The 16,472-nt window shown below is 40.3% G+C and overlaps 1 protein-coding gene across 9 annotated transcripts in view; it reads right to left on the bottom strand.

Annotated features, from left to right (window-relative positions):
* The window catches only part of ARID1B (AT-rich interaction domain 1B), a 324,442-nt gene that overhangs the window by 48,020 nt on the left and 259,950 nt on the right, over positions 1 to 16,472 (bottom strand). For all 9 annotated transcript variants that reach the window (XM_086868234.1, XM_086868229.1, XM_086868256.1 and 6 more), the window contains one exon: positions 11,587 to 11,914. In XM_086868234.1, coding sequence (XP_086724360.1) covers positions 11,587 to 11,914 — 328 coding nt within the window. The remainder of the gene's footprint in view (positions 1 to 11,586; positions 11,915 to 16,472) is intronic.

The raw sequence follows: 16,472 nt of genomic DNA, 5'->3' as shown, positions 1-16,472 counted from the left end.
GACCTGAAAAACTATCCTGTTACTGTGACCTGGCCACCTGAGCAATTGGCTGGTGAAAAAAAAATAAAAGGCCCACAAGTTTGCCATTTCTGCTCCAAATCTTTAACCTACATCAGTTTTGCAGCGAATGCACTGCAGCACCTCAGGGGAGTAATTTGTGTAAACATTTTAAAAGGAACATTTTTTCTTTTAATGCTGACACACTGCTAAGTTGGCTACTTGATTACAAACTGTGAAAATGACTGTGTTAGGCTGCACTCACAAATCACAGTGTACTGACCAAATTGCCCTGTGCTTATCTGTGCCAGGTCTGCAGCATGACAATATTTCCTCTCTCTTTTAAATGTCAAAGTATGATTTGGGGGGTTGTTATTTAAACACACTGACCTGCACAATAACCAGAAGTACTTTATTCAAATCTGTCTTGAGCTGGGACTAGCCTTAAGCGCTTATAATCTGTCACACTTTGACACCAAATGGGTTATTATAATGAGAGTAATTCAGGAGTGAGACCTGTGAATGCTTTCTCCCTGGAGAATTTACACATGTGCAGGCAGATACATATGCTCTTTTGTTATGGATTTTCCTTCTTGCTACATTATGGGCTTCCTTGGAGAAGTGAAACCATTTCAATTGTCAGTGGATATGGGAGAACTGAAGGAGGGAAAAGAGAGCAAGGGAAAATAAAACCCAACATTGCTTACTTTGTTCTGCCTGGGGGTTCATAGCACTCTTAGCAAAGGGCTAGACAAATGAAGCCTGAATATTGGCTTGAGCAGCTCTAAAACGGCATTGAAGGCAGTTCCCATGTGAATAAAACAAATGAATTTAACATCAGTATATGTGGAAGCAAAGTATCTTCTTGTTAGCTGCTACTGTAAGTATACTAACCTGGACTTACATGTTCTCTGTTCAGTAGGGAAGTTCACTGATTGTAATAACGAAGTTTCAGAAAAACAGCCACAAAAGCTGCTGATGTGACAGGTGCTAGGTCTGCCATAAGACTTTTTGCCATTTTTCAGGTTAGAAAGAAAGAATATTTTACACTTGTGCATATCTACTTGAGTGAAAATGGGAGGCCAAAGCTCTGAAACACACTAACACCGACAAAACACTGGGAAACATCAATGAAAAAGCATCCGGATTTGTACTGAGGGATGTGTGTGTGTGTATGTGTCTGCTGACAGGAGGTACACAGAACTAACAGAAAACTGTTCTCAACAACCGTGCCTAAATGGCAATACTGAAATGGGGGAATAATTTTAACACTGTAATTATGTGATAGTGCAAACTGCCTTGTAATCCACTGCAGTCAGATCAAGTACACTGCCTCATTTCTTCGTCTGGCTGATCCAAATATTATTGTGCAGGATACTTTTAAAACGACTAACTGTAATAGCCTTTCTAAATATATTATTTTTCTTCCGATTTACACAAATAGTTGTGCCTTTAGCATCATCTCTATCGGTTGCATTTAAAAACCAATCCAGAAGGGGGGAGAAACTTAAAAATTAGTTGTTCCTACCACACTGATTCAATGTTGAGCCACTCAGAAAAACAGCCACAAAAACCTACTTGTTTGTTTACAAGCTGTTGTCATCACATTAACCATTTTTCCAGTGAAAACATCTGTCCAATGGGCTACCTACTTTGTAGTCATTTAAAGCTCAACAAAACAGGAGGGTCACACCACATCAAATTCTGGAGGAGCAACATAAGAGGCATGTGTAATTCACAAGTAATAATGCTAATAACAACACAACTACCCAACATTTGCACAGCTGAATGCATGCTGGGATCAGAATAACTCTCTCTACCCCATTTTACAGATAATAAAAACTGAAGAAGAGATACAAGATTAATAATCTAGATCTAAAATATGGCCAGAAGAATAATAAAGTAGTTAAATACAGTGAGAAAAACACAGCACAAGCCTATTAAAAAAAATTAAAAAAAATCCTTTAACTTCATTCATTAACCTACTGACAGAAAGGTGTGTGACTGAAAAGCATTTAGTGATAGGCAAATACTGTAAGGTTTTGTTTGTTTGTTTGCTTGTTTTTAAGTTGCAGCCATTTGGGTTTTTTTTATAAAGTTCCCTTTGTGTTAACTAAAGTAGTTTTGGTCTGAATTTCATGATGATCATAGCATTTTATCACCAGTCTTCAAACCCACAGGGAACCCCTGAAATGCCTTTATTGCACAGCATTCTTAGAAGTGCAGCAACACCTCCATATTTGAATTTATTTGTGTAAGAACAAACTAAGATCTTGTTACTCCATGTAACCTGTACTGGATAAATACAATTATAAAGCTGTGTGACAAAAAACACAGAGCAACTGAAAAGTGGGCCAAGTCAAATGGCTTGAAGACCCATCAGAGATCCATTCTCGGTGACCTCTGTCTACCTTCCCCAAGCATGGATTTGTACAGCAGCTCTAACAGCAACTGCTTGCACAACTGTCCCCCTCAGACATGGTATCTGAGCACTGAGGGGATACATCTCTTAGCACAAGTGGAGTGTGTGATGCTTTAATCTGTTCATGCAAAGAGCATTGCATGAACTGGGTTTATAGGGAAAAAAAAAAAAGAAATCTGCCCTGTATGGCATGATGCTGTCAATCTGAACCAGAATGTCAAGAAGGGTGATTTAGCCTGGTGCGACTTGATATCAAAATGGGAATGACTCATATGACTCTCACTATGCACCTTCTATTTTTGTGCATGTTTATAAATAGCTGTATTAAAAAGTTGGAAGGCCCTATGAACTCTCTCCCAGAAAGATTACTTGAAAGTGGTAAGAGTGTGTTCCCAGCACATGAACAGCCAGAAGGTCACCAAAGTGTGGTGCTAAAAAGCTACAGGAAACTAAGGACACACTTTGTGTTTCACTAACTCAGTTTCCTCTGGTGGGACACTGTCTTGGGAGAGGTTTTACCCCTGAGCTCCCTCATCTTCCACCTGGGGATGCTGTCTCCCACCACCTTTTTACCATGTTCAGTCGCATCCTCACGCTGCTTTTGAGCACCTTGGAATGCACTGTGCTAGCAACCAACCGAAAATCTAATAAAAACCTGATCATTTCATGCCAGCTCTGCAATGTATTTTTTCATAGTAAAATGTCATCTGGCTGACAGCAGCATGCTGAATGCAACTGTGCATGTGCATCAGCATGGTGAGGAAGTTCTCCAGAGGGATTTTCCAGCAGACATATTTTCACTCACCTATCTTTGCCCAATGGCCTGGAGCAGTTACATGTTTATTGATATTATTACCAGCACTGTTACCATCAGTCTCGGCTCTTTGGCACACTAGACAGTTTCACAAGAGCAATGTAGTGCACATGTCAGCATGATTTCAGCTGCCTCTTTTCTTCATCTTTGTTTCAGATGCCTGAAACCTACTGTGGCCACTGCAACAGGTATTTAACGTGTTACTAAGACTGCCAGCCATCATTAACAAAATCTCATGCTGTTAGGTTATTATCTAATATGATTCTTACAAAGCTACTTATATGTCCAGCTAGAATTGGTGCTCCCATCTGAACTCATCAACAAACTGAAGGGCTTTTCCCACTCATATTTCCCTGGGCGGCATTGTTAAAAAAAAAAAAAAAATTTTTCTCTCAAATACCACCCTTGTAAAAGAACCTAAAACCTTAAACCCCCTTTAAAACCTGAAACCTTCCTGCCATTTTTTATGTCTCTCCCATTCTGTCACAAAAATCTTAGGCTGTTCAATCACAATCCTGTACTTGCACAGTGTTATGTGCCAAATCACACAGCGCAGTCACAGAATTAGCTTTCTTCATGAGTCCCATTAAACAGATGGCTATTCTCTTATTTTGTTTTGGCTTTTTTTTTTTCCTAAACACTTCTGTGATTTAAACTAGTAGATCTTCTGACAGATTGTGAAAACTGTTCCCTCATCTGAAATAGTTTTTGTCACCCACAAAAGTGTACTCAATCTAAGGTCCTCCCCTACTCTTTAACTTTATACAGTATCAATTAATGAAGTACAGCATTCTTAATGCCCTAAAGATCATATTTTAAGGTACAGAATTTCTATGTAACATCCAACCCAGAATGTTAACAATCTATACAAAGTCCTACACTGCAATTTTGTTTCAAAATAATTAGTCTTTCTACAGAGGGCAACGAATCTCCTAAACAACCAAATCAAGCCAAAAATAATTTTGACAAAATAATAATCAAATTAGAAGTGTCTCTGAGGTAAGTGAAAATTCTCATTCATGACTAAAAATCACGCTTCCTTCCCAACACACTCCTGCTTTCACAATTTAAGAATGGTTACTCTCTGAAGGAGGAAAAGAGTAGGACTCTTGAGGTCTGTGGTTAATCTCTAATGGCATGAACAGCATACAGCAGTCGACTTGATTGATGAGTCCAAAGAAGAAAAAAATGCCTCCCCAAATCACTGGTTGCCTGCAAGAGCTCTGCAGCATGGTGACAACCAGGGCTCCAAAATGATGGATTTACCTTTTAGTAAAACAAAATTCCAGATAAAAATGTATTTCTCTTAGTCTCCCACAAGAAATGGCTTTGGTTAGCTCAGCATGTAAAGTTTCTTCCAATCTTTACATGATTTTATCAGCAATTTTGAGCTGATCCATAAAATGCATCTCCATTTAAATAAAATAATCACGGAAGATTTCTAGCTTTCCCCTTACAATAATAAATACATATAAGCTGAGCTGAATTTCCTCCCTCCTAATACATTATAGAAAAAACTCATACATGATTCTGCTTTGAAAAGCAAAATATGAGGAAAAGAAAAAAAAAGAAATAAAAAAATGAGCTTGATACAAATGACTGTTTCTCATGAAGAGGGAAGAAGCATGGGTCCTTTAGAAGAGAAATATGTCAATACTGGTTAATAGCTTCCTTAGAAATTACAGTTACAGTAAGCACTAGTATTTGGACTTTTAACCCCTCAAATCACAGAGAAGCTTAGCATGGGAAGAAGATATTCCAGCTATTACTGCATATCCTCCAGCCCCAGGCAGAGCCAGCACTGGAATATTTGGGGTTCACACAGACAGTACAATCATTTAGGCCAAAAAGCTAAACCACTTCATCCTGCAAAAACTACACATGGACTTTATTTTGGAATCCAAATTTAGTTTCATGGTCTGAAAGTACCACCAGGTAATTAGAACAGCACTAATTGAAAGCAAAGTGGGGCTCATTTCAGGGTGACCCATCAAGATCTCTGAAGGAAATCTGTGATTTGGAGGAGCAGAGCAGAGGGGAAATGACCAGACAGCTGGATCCTAAAGAACTGTGAATGGCCTGAATTTCAACAGGGGCAACTCCTTCCGTGTGACTGAATGTTAAATAAAAGACCCAGCAGAAAGAGCCTTTCTTGCCAGGGGCTTATTTCAAAGGCAACAGATAACGCAGGCACTGGCTCCAATTATGGCTACCAGTCCTATCTTAGCCTAGTTTACTTTGGGGATTTCACAGCTGGCAGCCTTTCATCTAGAAGTAGCCTGGTTTGAATAAGCAAAGAAACTTGAATGAGTACTTAACCTTCCTGCACTCCACCGAACTTCCCAGCAGAGAAGAACAGCACCTCCAAGCTTAAGGGGAAAAGGGAAAACAATGGAAAATATATACTCTCTCCAGGGATTAAAGATGGTAAGTTTTACTGGAGTGCTTCAAGACTTCCTGCTACAAAACTGCAGCTTTCAAAATCACAATTAGAATTTTAAATCCAAGTTTCAAGATCAAAAGGGCCAGACTGGAAAATACTGCACAAAACTGACAGGCACTAGGATGTAAAACACCTAAAACAGTTCTGGGTTTTATTTATATTATTATTCTTTTTAAAAAATTTATTCCCCATTTCCGCCTCCTTCTTTTTTCTTTTGACATTTTAATGCACCATGTCCATTACTATATTTCCTCACCACTACCTTCTAGTCCATCAGCAGTGCTGCATTACCCTGCTGTTGGAGAAAATAATACGGAAAAAGTGCTTTGTTGGCACCAGCAACATAGATTATGAATTATACATACATAGAAGGAGAGAAATGCTGATGGAAGGCTAGCGTGCCTGTATGTGTGCAAGTGTGCATGTGCGTGTATGCACACACACAAACTAAGAAGAAGACATCTAGAATGCACTTTTAAAACTAATTTACACTAATTGTGTTTCTCTGTACAATAGAAATTCTCTCATATCAGTGCAGCTTTGTTCAATCAGTTTTATGACTGATTAAAAACGTATTAAATTCTTCTCACCACATTACAATGAGGCTGTGGTATCTAACCAGTTGCTAAGCAATTTAGAACCAGAACCAGACATTCTAGAATGCCTAGAAATATGTCAAAGCAATGCAACATCACACATTATTGTAGAGACTGAACACCACTTTTCAGGTGGTATGGGGATCAGCAGAACATAATGTAAATATCCACCTCCATTTAGCAACCCAGTGGCCAGGATTTAAAATGATCAGAGGTTGCAAATAGCAAAGCTGGTTCCCAATTCCTCAGTTTAATAAACTACTGTGTCTGAATAGTCTCCTCTAAAATCAATGGCACTGAATTCTAAATTCACCCAATCTATAAAAAAAAATTGCTTTAATTTACAAAATTGCAACATGCAATCCTGAGAATCATATTAAGGTATGTTGAGGTCAAAGGGGCTGCCTTCAAAGATAGGATTGCTCCTCATGTAGGCACATCAAAACTCATTTTGTTGTAATTAGTTCAGGTATTGATAACTGTAGTTGCACCAGCAAAAGGCTCATTTTAGCATCCAGTTGGATGCACATTTTATAGCCAGCTAGCACTGAATTGCATCTTCTAAGGCCACACTACTAACAGCATGCAAGCCAGCTATTTTAGAATTATGTTTTTACCTTTCCATATACTACAGTCACACTTTCAACTGCTAAGAAGACACGCTCAGAATGACACTCACTGCTAGCATGAGAAATGCTGAAACTGATGGTGACAAGCATCTAGCTCTAAAGATGTCTGTTGACTTCAGGTGCCAACCTGATAATCAATTTTAAACTGAGAACTTGCTGTAGGAAGCGAAAGCTCACAGACAGTGCACACATAGTCCTGCAAAGGTTCAAGCTGGGCATTTACAAACTGAGGAGCTCAACATTGGCTGGTAGTAAAAGATATGGGCTAAATTTGCTGCCTTTCACATTGACAGGGAAAACAGTATCTCCTTTGCTTAGAACTGTTTGTTTTTACTTAAGGCTTATTGTGATGCAGTTTTGTATACAAAGGAACATTTCTATATCACTATAAATGTATGTGCTGTTCTAAGAATCACAGAGTGATAATAGATCTTTTGGAGCCACCTGGTCCTTTGAGGTCTCCTCTGGGTTCTATTCTCCAGCAGCAGAACCAGCCCTTGAGGTTTCAGTCAATGCCAACCTAAGTTATGAAGAGTCTTTTCTTCCATGGATATATTAGGTCTTCAACATACAGTCCTCACCAGTCAATGGTTATGCTGAGGCCAAGACCAGACAAATATAAAAAGGAAAACACTGTTTTGTAGTTCTTTCACACTGCCCTCCAGAAAGTAAAGTGAATTACTACACAGGGTACTAAAGATTTATTTAACATTGCCTGCTGTGAACTTTTACTCAGAGCAAACTTGAATGCTCTGGGTAGCCTGAAACAATGAAGAGATTCAATGAAGAGATCTTAAAAATATCTTTCTTTTCTCTAGCCTGACATGGCAGTTATCATTTGGCAAACCCTGGCCTGCATGCACAAGACAGACTAGCACATCGTAAGATTTTAGGTTGCAGGGAAGGTATTATGTAGACATAGAAATTAATCTAAGCTCAACATGAAGCTGACCTCAAGATGAGGTCAAAGGCTAATTCAAATGGTGTAAACCTAGTATCTTCCACAGCCACCACTTTCATTTGTATGATTTTAATCTTTTCTAATGAAAAGGGTGGTGGTCTGCTCTGAGGATGATACCTAGGTATAACTGGCTGACACTGAGATCCTGATCATCCTGCTCTGGTTAATGAACATTGATTTTGTGCCCCAGTGGAAGAGATTTTTTTCTGATGCATGCAATTTAAATTCATTTTATGCTGCTGCTTAGTGTGGCTTGGCAAGGCAGAGGCAAACCAGTGTTCTATGTCTAAATGAGACTCCTGAGCTGGGAAAGGACAGATCCTGTGGATTAACAGCTGAAGATAGATTTCTCTCCCCTATTGATACTCGGCTACTCAGTCAACAAGTTGACCTTGAAGTGGATCACAACCAACCTGAACAGAAATACTGCTGTGTAACCATGACTATGATGTAATTTATTCTTAATTCTACACAGAAGATGGTGTTTTATAGTAATAAAAATCCAACACTTTTTGAGCTCCACAGCTCAATCTTATAAACTCAACACATTTGAAGAAAGAGGCTGGGCACTGTTCATGCATTTTTGCATATAGGAGTGGATGTCTTCCCAGCTAGGCAAAGTAGTACGGTGCAAGTGCTCTCCCATTTTACTTAGTTTTGTTTTTTGAACTGGAAAACCAGTAAACTTGTGTTCTAATTTTTTGCTTTTCTTTCTGCTTCTTCTGTGCACATACATGAACTATGTTATTAAGGGAAAAACCAAACAGAAAACTGGCAATTAAAACTTGTTAATTGCCATGACAGCAGCAATAATTTGGGTATTAAAGATTTCCTACAGAGGCAACAACTGAAATAACACGATGGCAGGGAAATCTATAAAGGTTAAATCTCAGGTGAAGATGGACTGGGAGCCAACGTAGATACTTTCTCCCAGTTCTGTAATTTGTGATATGGTTACAGAAATGTGTGGAGGACTCTGGTGAGAAAACAGTAGCTGCACTTCAGGCAAATGTTTTGCAAGGGGTAATTAGTGCTCCTAAAAATTCTTCTAGAGACTAATTTTTCAAATACATGCACATTCAGCTACAGTGTGCTAAAACTTGCTTGAAAATCCTGTTAAGAAACCCTGCAATCACTGCTGCAGTACATCATCTCTCAGAAAAGGATCATACTTTGGGGGTTGCAGTCCTCTGCCTAGGCAGCAGTGACAATACCACCAAGTCCAGAAAATGTGGCTGCACACACCACTTCAGACAAGAACACCAACAATGAAGAGAGAAAGATGATGCCTGGGTCAGGGAAGGACACATCTCATTCCTTCTCAGCAAGGCGATTCTTCATTTCCCTTTTAGGCACAAGGAAATGGAGCTGTGCCAAAATCCATGCAGGTGTGTGAGTGAGTGACATGCATATTTTCATTGTAGTATCACAGTGGTGTTAGTAAAAGGAAAACAAAACCCAAAAATCCTCCCTACAATGCAAGTCCTTCTGTATCTTTCATGTTATTTTTATATTCCTTCAGCAGTAAGATGGGATGTTCACAAACCAAGGTCCCCTAGCAAGTCCAGTTTACACTGCTACCTACCGTACTGGTCAGGCTGGTGCACTGAGGAAGCCTGAGTTTTGCCACTGTTCGGGTGCTGTGAAGAAAACATGGGGTGTCTGCCAGCCCCAGACTGGCTGGGATAAGCAGGTGACCTAATGTGTGGTGGTCTGAAGCAGAAGGAAAGAACAGCCTCTCTGGATCTGACCTGTATCACAAATCCGAGTCATTGTCAAATACGTTCCTTCCATATGCAAGCCTCGAGGACTTGCAGGAATAGCCAAAAGCCATTATGCTTTCTCCCCTACAGCTGACTTGAGATCAAAGAGGGAAACAGTGTGCTTGCAACCCCCTGGCATGAGAGTGGTGTGACAAGTTCCTCCCAATTTGCAGTTTTTAAATAATCCTTTTGCCAGTATTTGTGATAGGGATTCAGTGAGTGCTCAGCTCATCCATAGGTGCTGGATCACTGGAGTGGGCAGTATGTGATAGGAATGCTCTGAAACGGTGCAGTTTTGTCTAGTCAAAGCTAGAAAGAAAAAGCAGTTCTACTAAACCAACTTGGGAGGAAGATGTGAGATAGAAGTGGCAATCATTTAACCCAGTTTTTGATCAAACACCACACACTATGCCCAATGTGTAAGCTGAATCACAACCAAATGCTTTCCACTTAACACAAAGTCTTTCCTTGCTGTCAAGACCAACAAACGTGAGCTTTTCCTTTCATTCTATGATTATAGAGAAATCCTGTTCCTGCAGCTACAGTGATGGCCTATTTATTCCTTCGTGCCTGACCTATCAGCTTATAGCCTAAACCAGACAGACAGAAGCAGACTTCCATAAATCCTACTAGACAGGTCTGTTAAAACAACCAGCAGAAGAAAGGCACTGCTGGTTCACAGATATCTGCTGGAGTATGGTCTGTTTTAAGGGAGCCTGTTTCTATTTTACTGAGCAAGAACATGAAGTACACTAAATTAACTGTTACTGTTTTAAAAGTTTGCTGCTGCTTATCAATTAGTAGCCACCTGCCTTTCAAGCTCTCAAAACAAGAAAGTAACAAATACAGGGACACACTGGCTTCCTACTTCTTGTTAACATTGCGTCTTGGAACAAGAGCAACTCTAGTGTCCACAAACACCGGTCTTCAATGACAAATATTTGGGTGAATGTATGTGCATCTGTGTAAGCATATGCATAAGTGCAGTGAGCAATGCACACACATATAAACATGTTCACCAGAAGAGTGCAACTAGATTTGTGTTATTCTCCAACATTATGGACCTTCTTGCAACAGAAAAAGGTAATAAATATGCCAGGAGTTATTTGAGTCCAGGGAAATGTGGATGTTACTTAGTCTGAAAAATGTCACCAAAAAAAATTTAATTGCAAATATTCAGGCATTTTAAGAATGACATGGACAAAAAAGTGCCTTTTACCAAAAACCAAATGGCAACATGTAGCTTTGGTGCCCAAAGGGGAGATAAGACGGACCATTGCTCCAACCACTGCAGTCCTTTTTGCAGGTTCTCTATTATGGATGCACAAGTGGCAGGTATCAACTCCAGACAACTCCAGACTGTTTTTATGTCTCCCTCTGCCTCTCCCCTCCAGCTGCTCCCCTCAGGCTGCCCTCCTCTCCCACTCTGCAGACCTGTTTAGGAGTCAGAACATGCCACAGAAGAGAACTGCCATCAGCACTGCTGCTCAAAACATGGGCAGTAGATGCAAGAGTTGTGGGCAGCTTCACAGGCTTCCTTACTCTGTGGCAGGGGTAAACTGCTGAGGACATGTTTGCTCTCTCTTCACCAGAGACAAAAGAAGTACAAAAGCTCAAAAAAGTTTAAAGTTGCAGAGGGCTTGTCAACTGTCATTGTAATCCTGTGGATTTTCCTAAAGCTATAATGCCAATAACCAAACTAGAAGTGGCCATCATCACCATTGTCACAACACCTTTTTGAGAGAATAATTCAAACAGGCAACAACATGCTTTCTCCTTAAGAAAAGGAAATGATTAAGAAAAAATATTTTTTGGACACACCATCTCCTCCCAGAGACAAGGGCACAGCTAGAACTTGCATAAATGCACATTCACACACCTGTACAGTGCTGTACAGCTACTTCAGAAATGACAAGGAAAACATTCCTACTTATTTAAACTCCTTTCACCTGAATGCATACCTGCTCTGAGCGGAGTTTGCAGCAGCCTGCATCACTGCAGCAGCCGCCTCCTGTGCCTTGCGATTCACAGTTGGCATGGGTGGGCCCATCCCAGGGCCTCCCTGCTGAGACATGCCAGGAGAATTGGGGGTCATACTGCTCATGTTTCCAGGAAATGGTCTGCTCTGCATCCCAGCTGATGGCATCCGTCCCAGGGGCATGGTACCACAAGGCTGGCTTGGCCCCTGTCCATGCATCTGACTGTTGGCATTTATACCCATGCCGGGGCCTGGGCCACTGTAACTTGTGTTGGGCACACCGCTGTACGTCGGTGGTCTGGAGTAGTTTCCTGAACAAAATGATAAGAAAGCACAGAGAAAATCATTAAAACTTTTGAGCAAGTATTTCTGTTTAGTAAGTCAGCAGCTGCAGAACTTACACATGTGAACTAAAGTGACCCACGCTGGCCTCAAAGTCAGGACAACGCTTTTCCATGAGGACAGAGAAGCAGTGGAACAAACTGCCCAAGAAGGTTACACAGGCTCTCTGCAAGGAGGTTTTCAAAACCCAGTTGGATAAAGCCAAGAGTAACCTGGTCTGATCCTTTATTTGACCCTGTTTTGAATACAAGGTCAGCCAAGAAGAGCTCTTGAGCACCCTTCCAACCTGAACGATCCTATGAACCTGATTTTCGTGTACTCTTGAAACATCTTCTGTCTAATGTATGTTACAAGGCAACAGGAAATAAAGAAAAGCACAGCCTCCAGAGGGCTAACAGCACAGCACAATGTACACAACTGCCTTATGCAGTAAAGAGAAATGTGGCACGTAAGAAGCCCATTACATAAGTTCAAGGGAGAATCTTATTTTTATAATTTCATGTTCTCACTCCTTTGTCTTTCTGCAGTTTCAGCAAGAGGCTTCTTGCTCCTAACTGTTCTGCCCATTTAAGACAGAGATGATTTGGACTGGGCTGGAGAGGATGACTGCTGGGGTCTGAGAAAGATTCCTGTTCTCTACTGACCTGCTTCCTAGTAAGTTCAGTTTGGTTGTGTCAGCATAAGGAATCGTAACTTACAGAGCAATTCCTCTGAGAAAATTAGAAACAAAAAGGCAGCAACAGTACAAAGATGCTCATATAAGCAGGTGCCTTATGAAGGACAGCATGAAAAGCTGGCTGAACCCAGTCTGTGTTGTCACTGGAGTAAAGTGCTCAGTTTGCAGCAGCTTAACTCATTTGAGTGCTGATTTTCCTGTCATGTTGAAATCTCAAGAAAAATCGAGTATACAGCATGCAGTGTTACAGAAACAAACCCAGGCAGCATGAGAAAGAGGAAAAATGGAAAAAAAAAAAAAAAGAAAGCTAAAGATATGATAGAAAAACTATTTTAGGAAACGTATCACATTGCACTACTTCAGTCATCCGTTTTGACTTGTCTTCATTTCCATCTCATCCAGATTAGTGGAAACATGACCCATTCCCTCCCTGTGGGATGCCACAAAGCAGAGTTTCCTGACTACTCTGAGATATTCCCACGCTTATTTCACTTATTTGAAGGCAGAAGCCCTTGGACTCTTCCTCTGATTGTGCAGATCAGCCATGCCCCTCCTCAGGCCTCAGCTACCAAGCAGAGGAGTTGGTGGCATCCAACTCCTATTTGTATTTAAAATAAACATATTCATCCATCGTTTGAACGCACACATAATTAATTCATGTGCTCTTGCTGCTGTGCTTTTGCTAATCTTCTCCTCTCCACCCTATAACTGACTCACTCTACTACAAGATCTCCTTGGCGAGAATGCATGGGACCTACGCTTCCCAAGGAAATGAAGCAACCATTGTCCTCTGCTTTAAAATTCAAGTTTCTGCCTGGGAGTCCACACAGAATGATCCCCAATATGTGGTTGAGCAGTGATGAAAGGCTCCAGATTCAGCTTTATGCTGGCTTAAGACTGCCCTGTCACTTCTCCTCCTCCTCTAGGCTTGGCTGCTGGCAGCTGAATATTCTCTCTTCAGTGAGCCACTGCCCCCAGCCAGAGTTTTGGTTGCTGAGACCTGCTCAAGCTACGTGTCTGATCCAGCATAAGTGACTACAGACTGAAGGGTTGACTAGTTTCACACTGCTCTGCTATGTGTTACAGGCAACAGCACACAACTTGGATGTTGCTCTGGGTTTCCATTTGCTCTGCGCAAGGAAAATGTAATACAGCAGGATGGTGTATATGTGTACTCAAAGATTCTGCACAGCAGTTAGCACGTATTATGTACATGCTATTAGTAACACCACTTCCCAAAGTGGAGCAAATTCTCTCCCTAGACTAGCAGACCTGATATCCATGATCACTGGGAGCTACTGTCAGTCCAATTTACATAAAGCCAATTTGTTTTGTCATTTAGGGTCTACGAAGTACATTCAGCAGCATGTGTGGAGGAGCAAACACCAATGCTAAAACACTACTGCTGTTTTGATGCTATTTTGAATTGGGACAAAAAATTTAATCTTTTGTGCTTTGGCTTTTCCAGCATACACACAACACAGAAAAAACAGTGAAATCTTCCCCATAAAAATATGTGGCTCAGTTAAAATAGCTTCTAATCATTCATCTCCAGGGATACACATCCAAAAGCAAAGGGAAGTCACATCTTTTTAGTAAGGAAAACAAGTTTCAGTGGTTTTTTCCATGTTTTTTTCCTTAAGCATTTCCTTAATACCTCAAGTACTAGCTATTCTTATACCTTTCCCAGACCACAAAAAAAAAAGAAAAAAAAAAAAAAAAAAGAAAAAGAGAGAAAAAAAAGGGCAAAATAAAAGCCAAAAAAAATACAAGAGGAATTGCCAGGAATGAGGAGTGCAATCTTATTTCCATGTTTCTCTAATAGATTAGTAATTTGTTGGCAGTGGCTTTGACAGAAAACAGATGGATGCAGCATTAAACACAATGAATGCAGCAGATGCTAGGCCAGCCCACATCAGCTGGACGTGTCAGGCAGCCAAGTTCAAGAGCCCACACTTTTCAAGTGGGTACAAGCCTGGCAACAGCGGCTGCACAGTACTACTGAACAACTCCTCCCCTCCATATCTGAGGGATTTTTGATTCTAACTCCCCCTCGGCAGAGTAGAATTCTACCCAGAGAGACAACATCTCCAATGCATGAGAAAAAACAATGCTGTAACAGGAATCAGGAAGAAAAAAAAAAAAAGTGTAATGAAGATAAAGTAGAAAGAAGCTGACTAACAACCTGCTGAAGACAGATGTTCATACTTACTGCTGAAACTCTGGTCCACTTTGTTCAGGTTTGCTGAACAAAGTGCTCTGAGATCTTGCCATTTCTAGGCAAACTGAAAAGAGGGAAATTTGAGAACTACCTGTTAGCTTTGCTCTCTGCTTTAGAGACATAGATCAGATTCACTGTATTAAAATGGCATCTTAGAATAGTTCTAAAATTTTTTACATGTGCATTTCACCATCAGGCTATTCTTCTACAGACAATTTAAATGTGTTCTGAATTCCTCTGAACGGTTTTACCTAGGGGACTTCATTCGGCAAGATACAGCTGATATTTAAGCCTTAGCCCCACAGACTCTTGCATATGTGGGTCTGGATTCAGAGTTCCAGATTCTCAAGATACATGGGACATCTCATCCTTAAAATGCTACCATTTTAAATAAAATCCAGGATTAAAGTCAGTGGGAACTAGACAGCAAAGTGCTTTTGTGAAAGGAGTCCAACATTAAAAGCACAAACACTTTATCACAAGCAAAAGGGGAGTTTAACTTACAGTTAAGCTCTGGGGGTTGTGGTTCAAACAAATTCAGTAGCAATTTCTCTCTTTGTTATACCCCAACAGAACAGCCTTACTGCTGAATTGAGTAGGAAAAGTTAGGAAGATAGGATGCATTTCTGAGACATTTTACTGAATCACAGGAAGCTTTTCTATGCCCCAGTCTTAAAAGATGCAGCTGATTGTGGCATCTGACTGCTCTCTAGAGTGCATTTAAGGGACATTTTGCCATGGCAGCAGTCTGATGGTCAGCTCATAGACCAGAGCTTCATTAGCCCCCGAGCTAGATGTTGCCCAAACACAAACTGAAGAGATTCTTTCAGTAGATTCTTACAGTAACAACTTCCATCCTCGCTCTGCTTTAATTTATTTTTAAGAATTCTTTGGGACAGGAAAATGCTGGGATTTAATTTTTTATTGAAATTAATCTTCTGTACTGCATGCTCCTGTGTTGTATCCCAGACACACGAAGTGTGGAGCCAAAGCCATTTATTATTTTTGTAGGAAATGGTTTCACAGAATTGGACTAGGACCCACTACAGAACTGCTTCCTGGGAAAATATATTCTGCCCTTATTATAGTTCCAAGTGTCATGTAAACACATGAAAATCAAATAAATCAACCACAGGCATGAAATGGATCATTCTGCTCTCATGAACTGGGGGGCTAATACTTCTAGTCTGAACTTAATGGTGTAGTCTTTACTACAGTGAGCAATTCCACTGCACAGAGAACACTAGCCTTGAGCAATTGTTTTCAGGACAGCACATAGTGAAATCCAGTATTCAAAGCTGGATCAAAAGCTTAGTGTCCAGAATGCTTTGATGCATATATGAAAATACAAGCAGTCCTGTGAAACCTAGCCTAAGCTTAACAATATTCTGGAAGAAGGCCTATGTGAACAAAACATAGAAAACAAATCAGATCCGTGAGAATTACTTTAATTTAATAATTTAAGAACTTGGTTTCAACCCAGGTAATTTTTAATGTATTTCCTGTTTTGGCAGAAAAAGGCAAATGGGATAACATTATTATATATTCATTGTTGCTGCCATATGATTGTGCTTTGTAACAGGGTATGTTAAGAATTGCAATTATGGATTACTTTCATTTAAAATAAAAA

The sequence above is a fragment of the Cyanistes caeruleus genome, chromosome 2 (genome assembly GCF_971803275.1).
Source record: "Cyanistes caeruleus chromosome 2, bCyaCae1.hap1.1, whole genome shotgun sequence".
Taxonomy (NCBI): Eukaryota; Metazoa; Chordata; class Aves; order Passeriformes; family Paridae; genus Cyanistes; species Cyanistes caeruleus.
The sequence above is the reverse complement of the archived record's forward strand: the minus strand, read 5'-3'. Positions and strand labels throughout refer to the sequence as shown.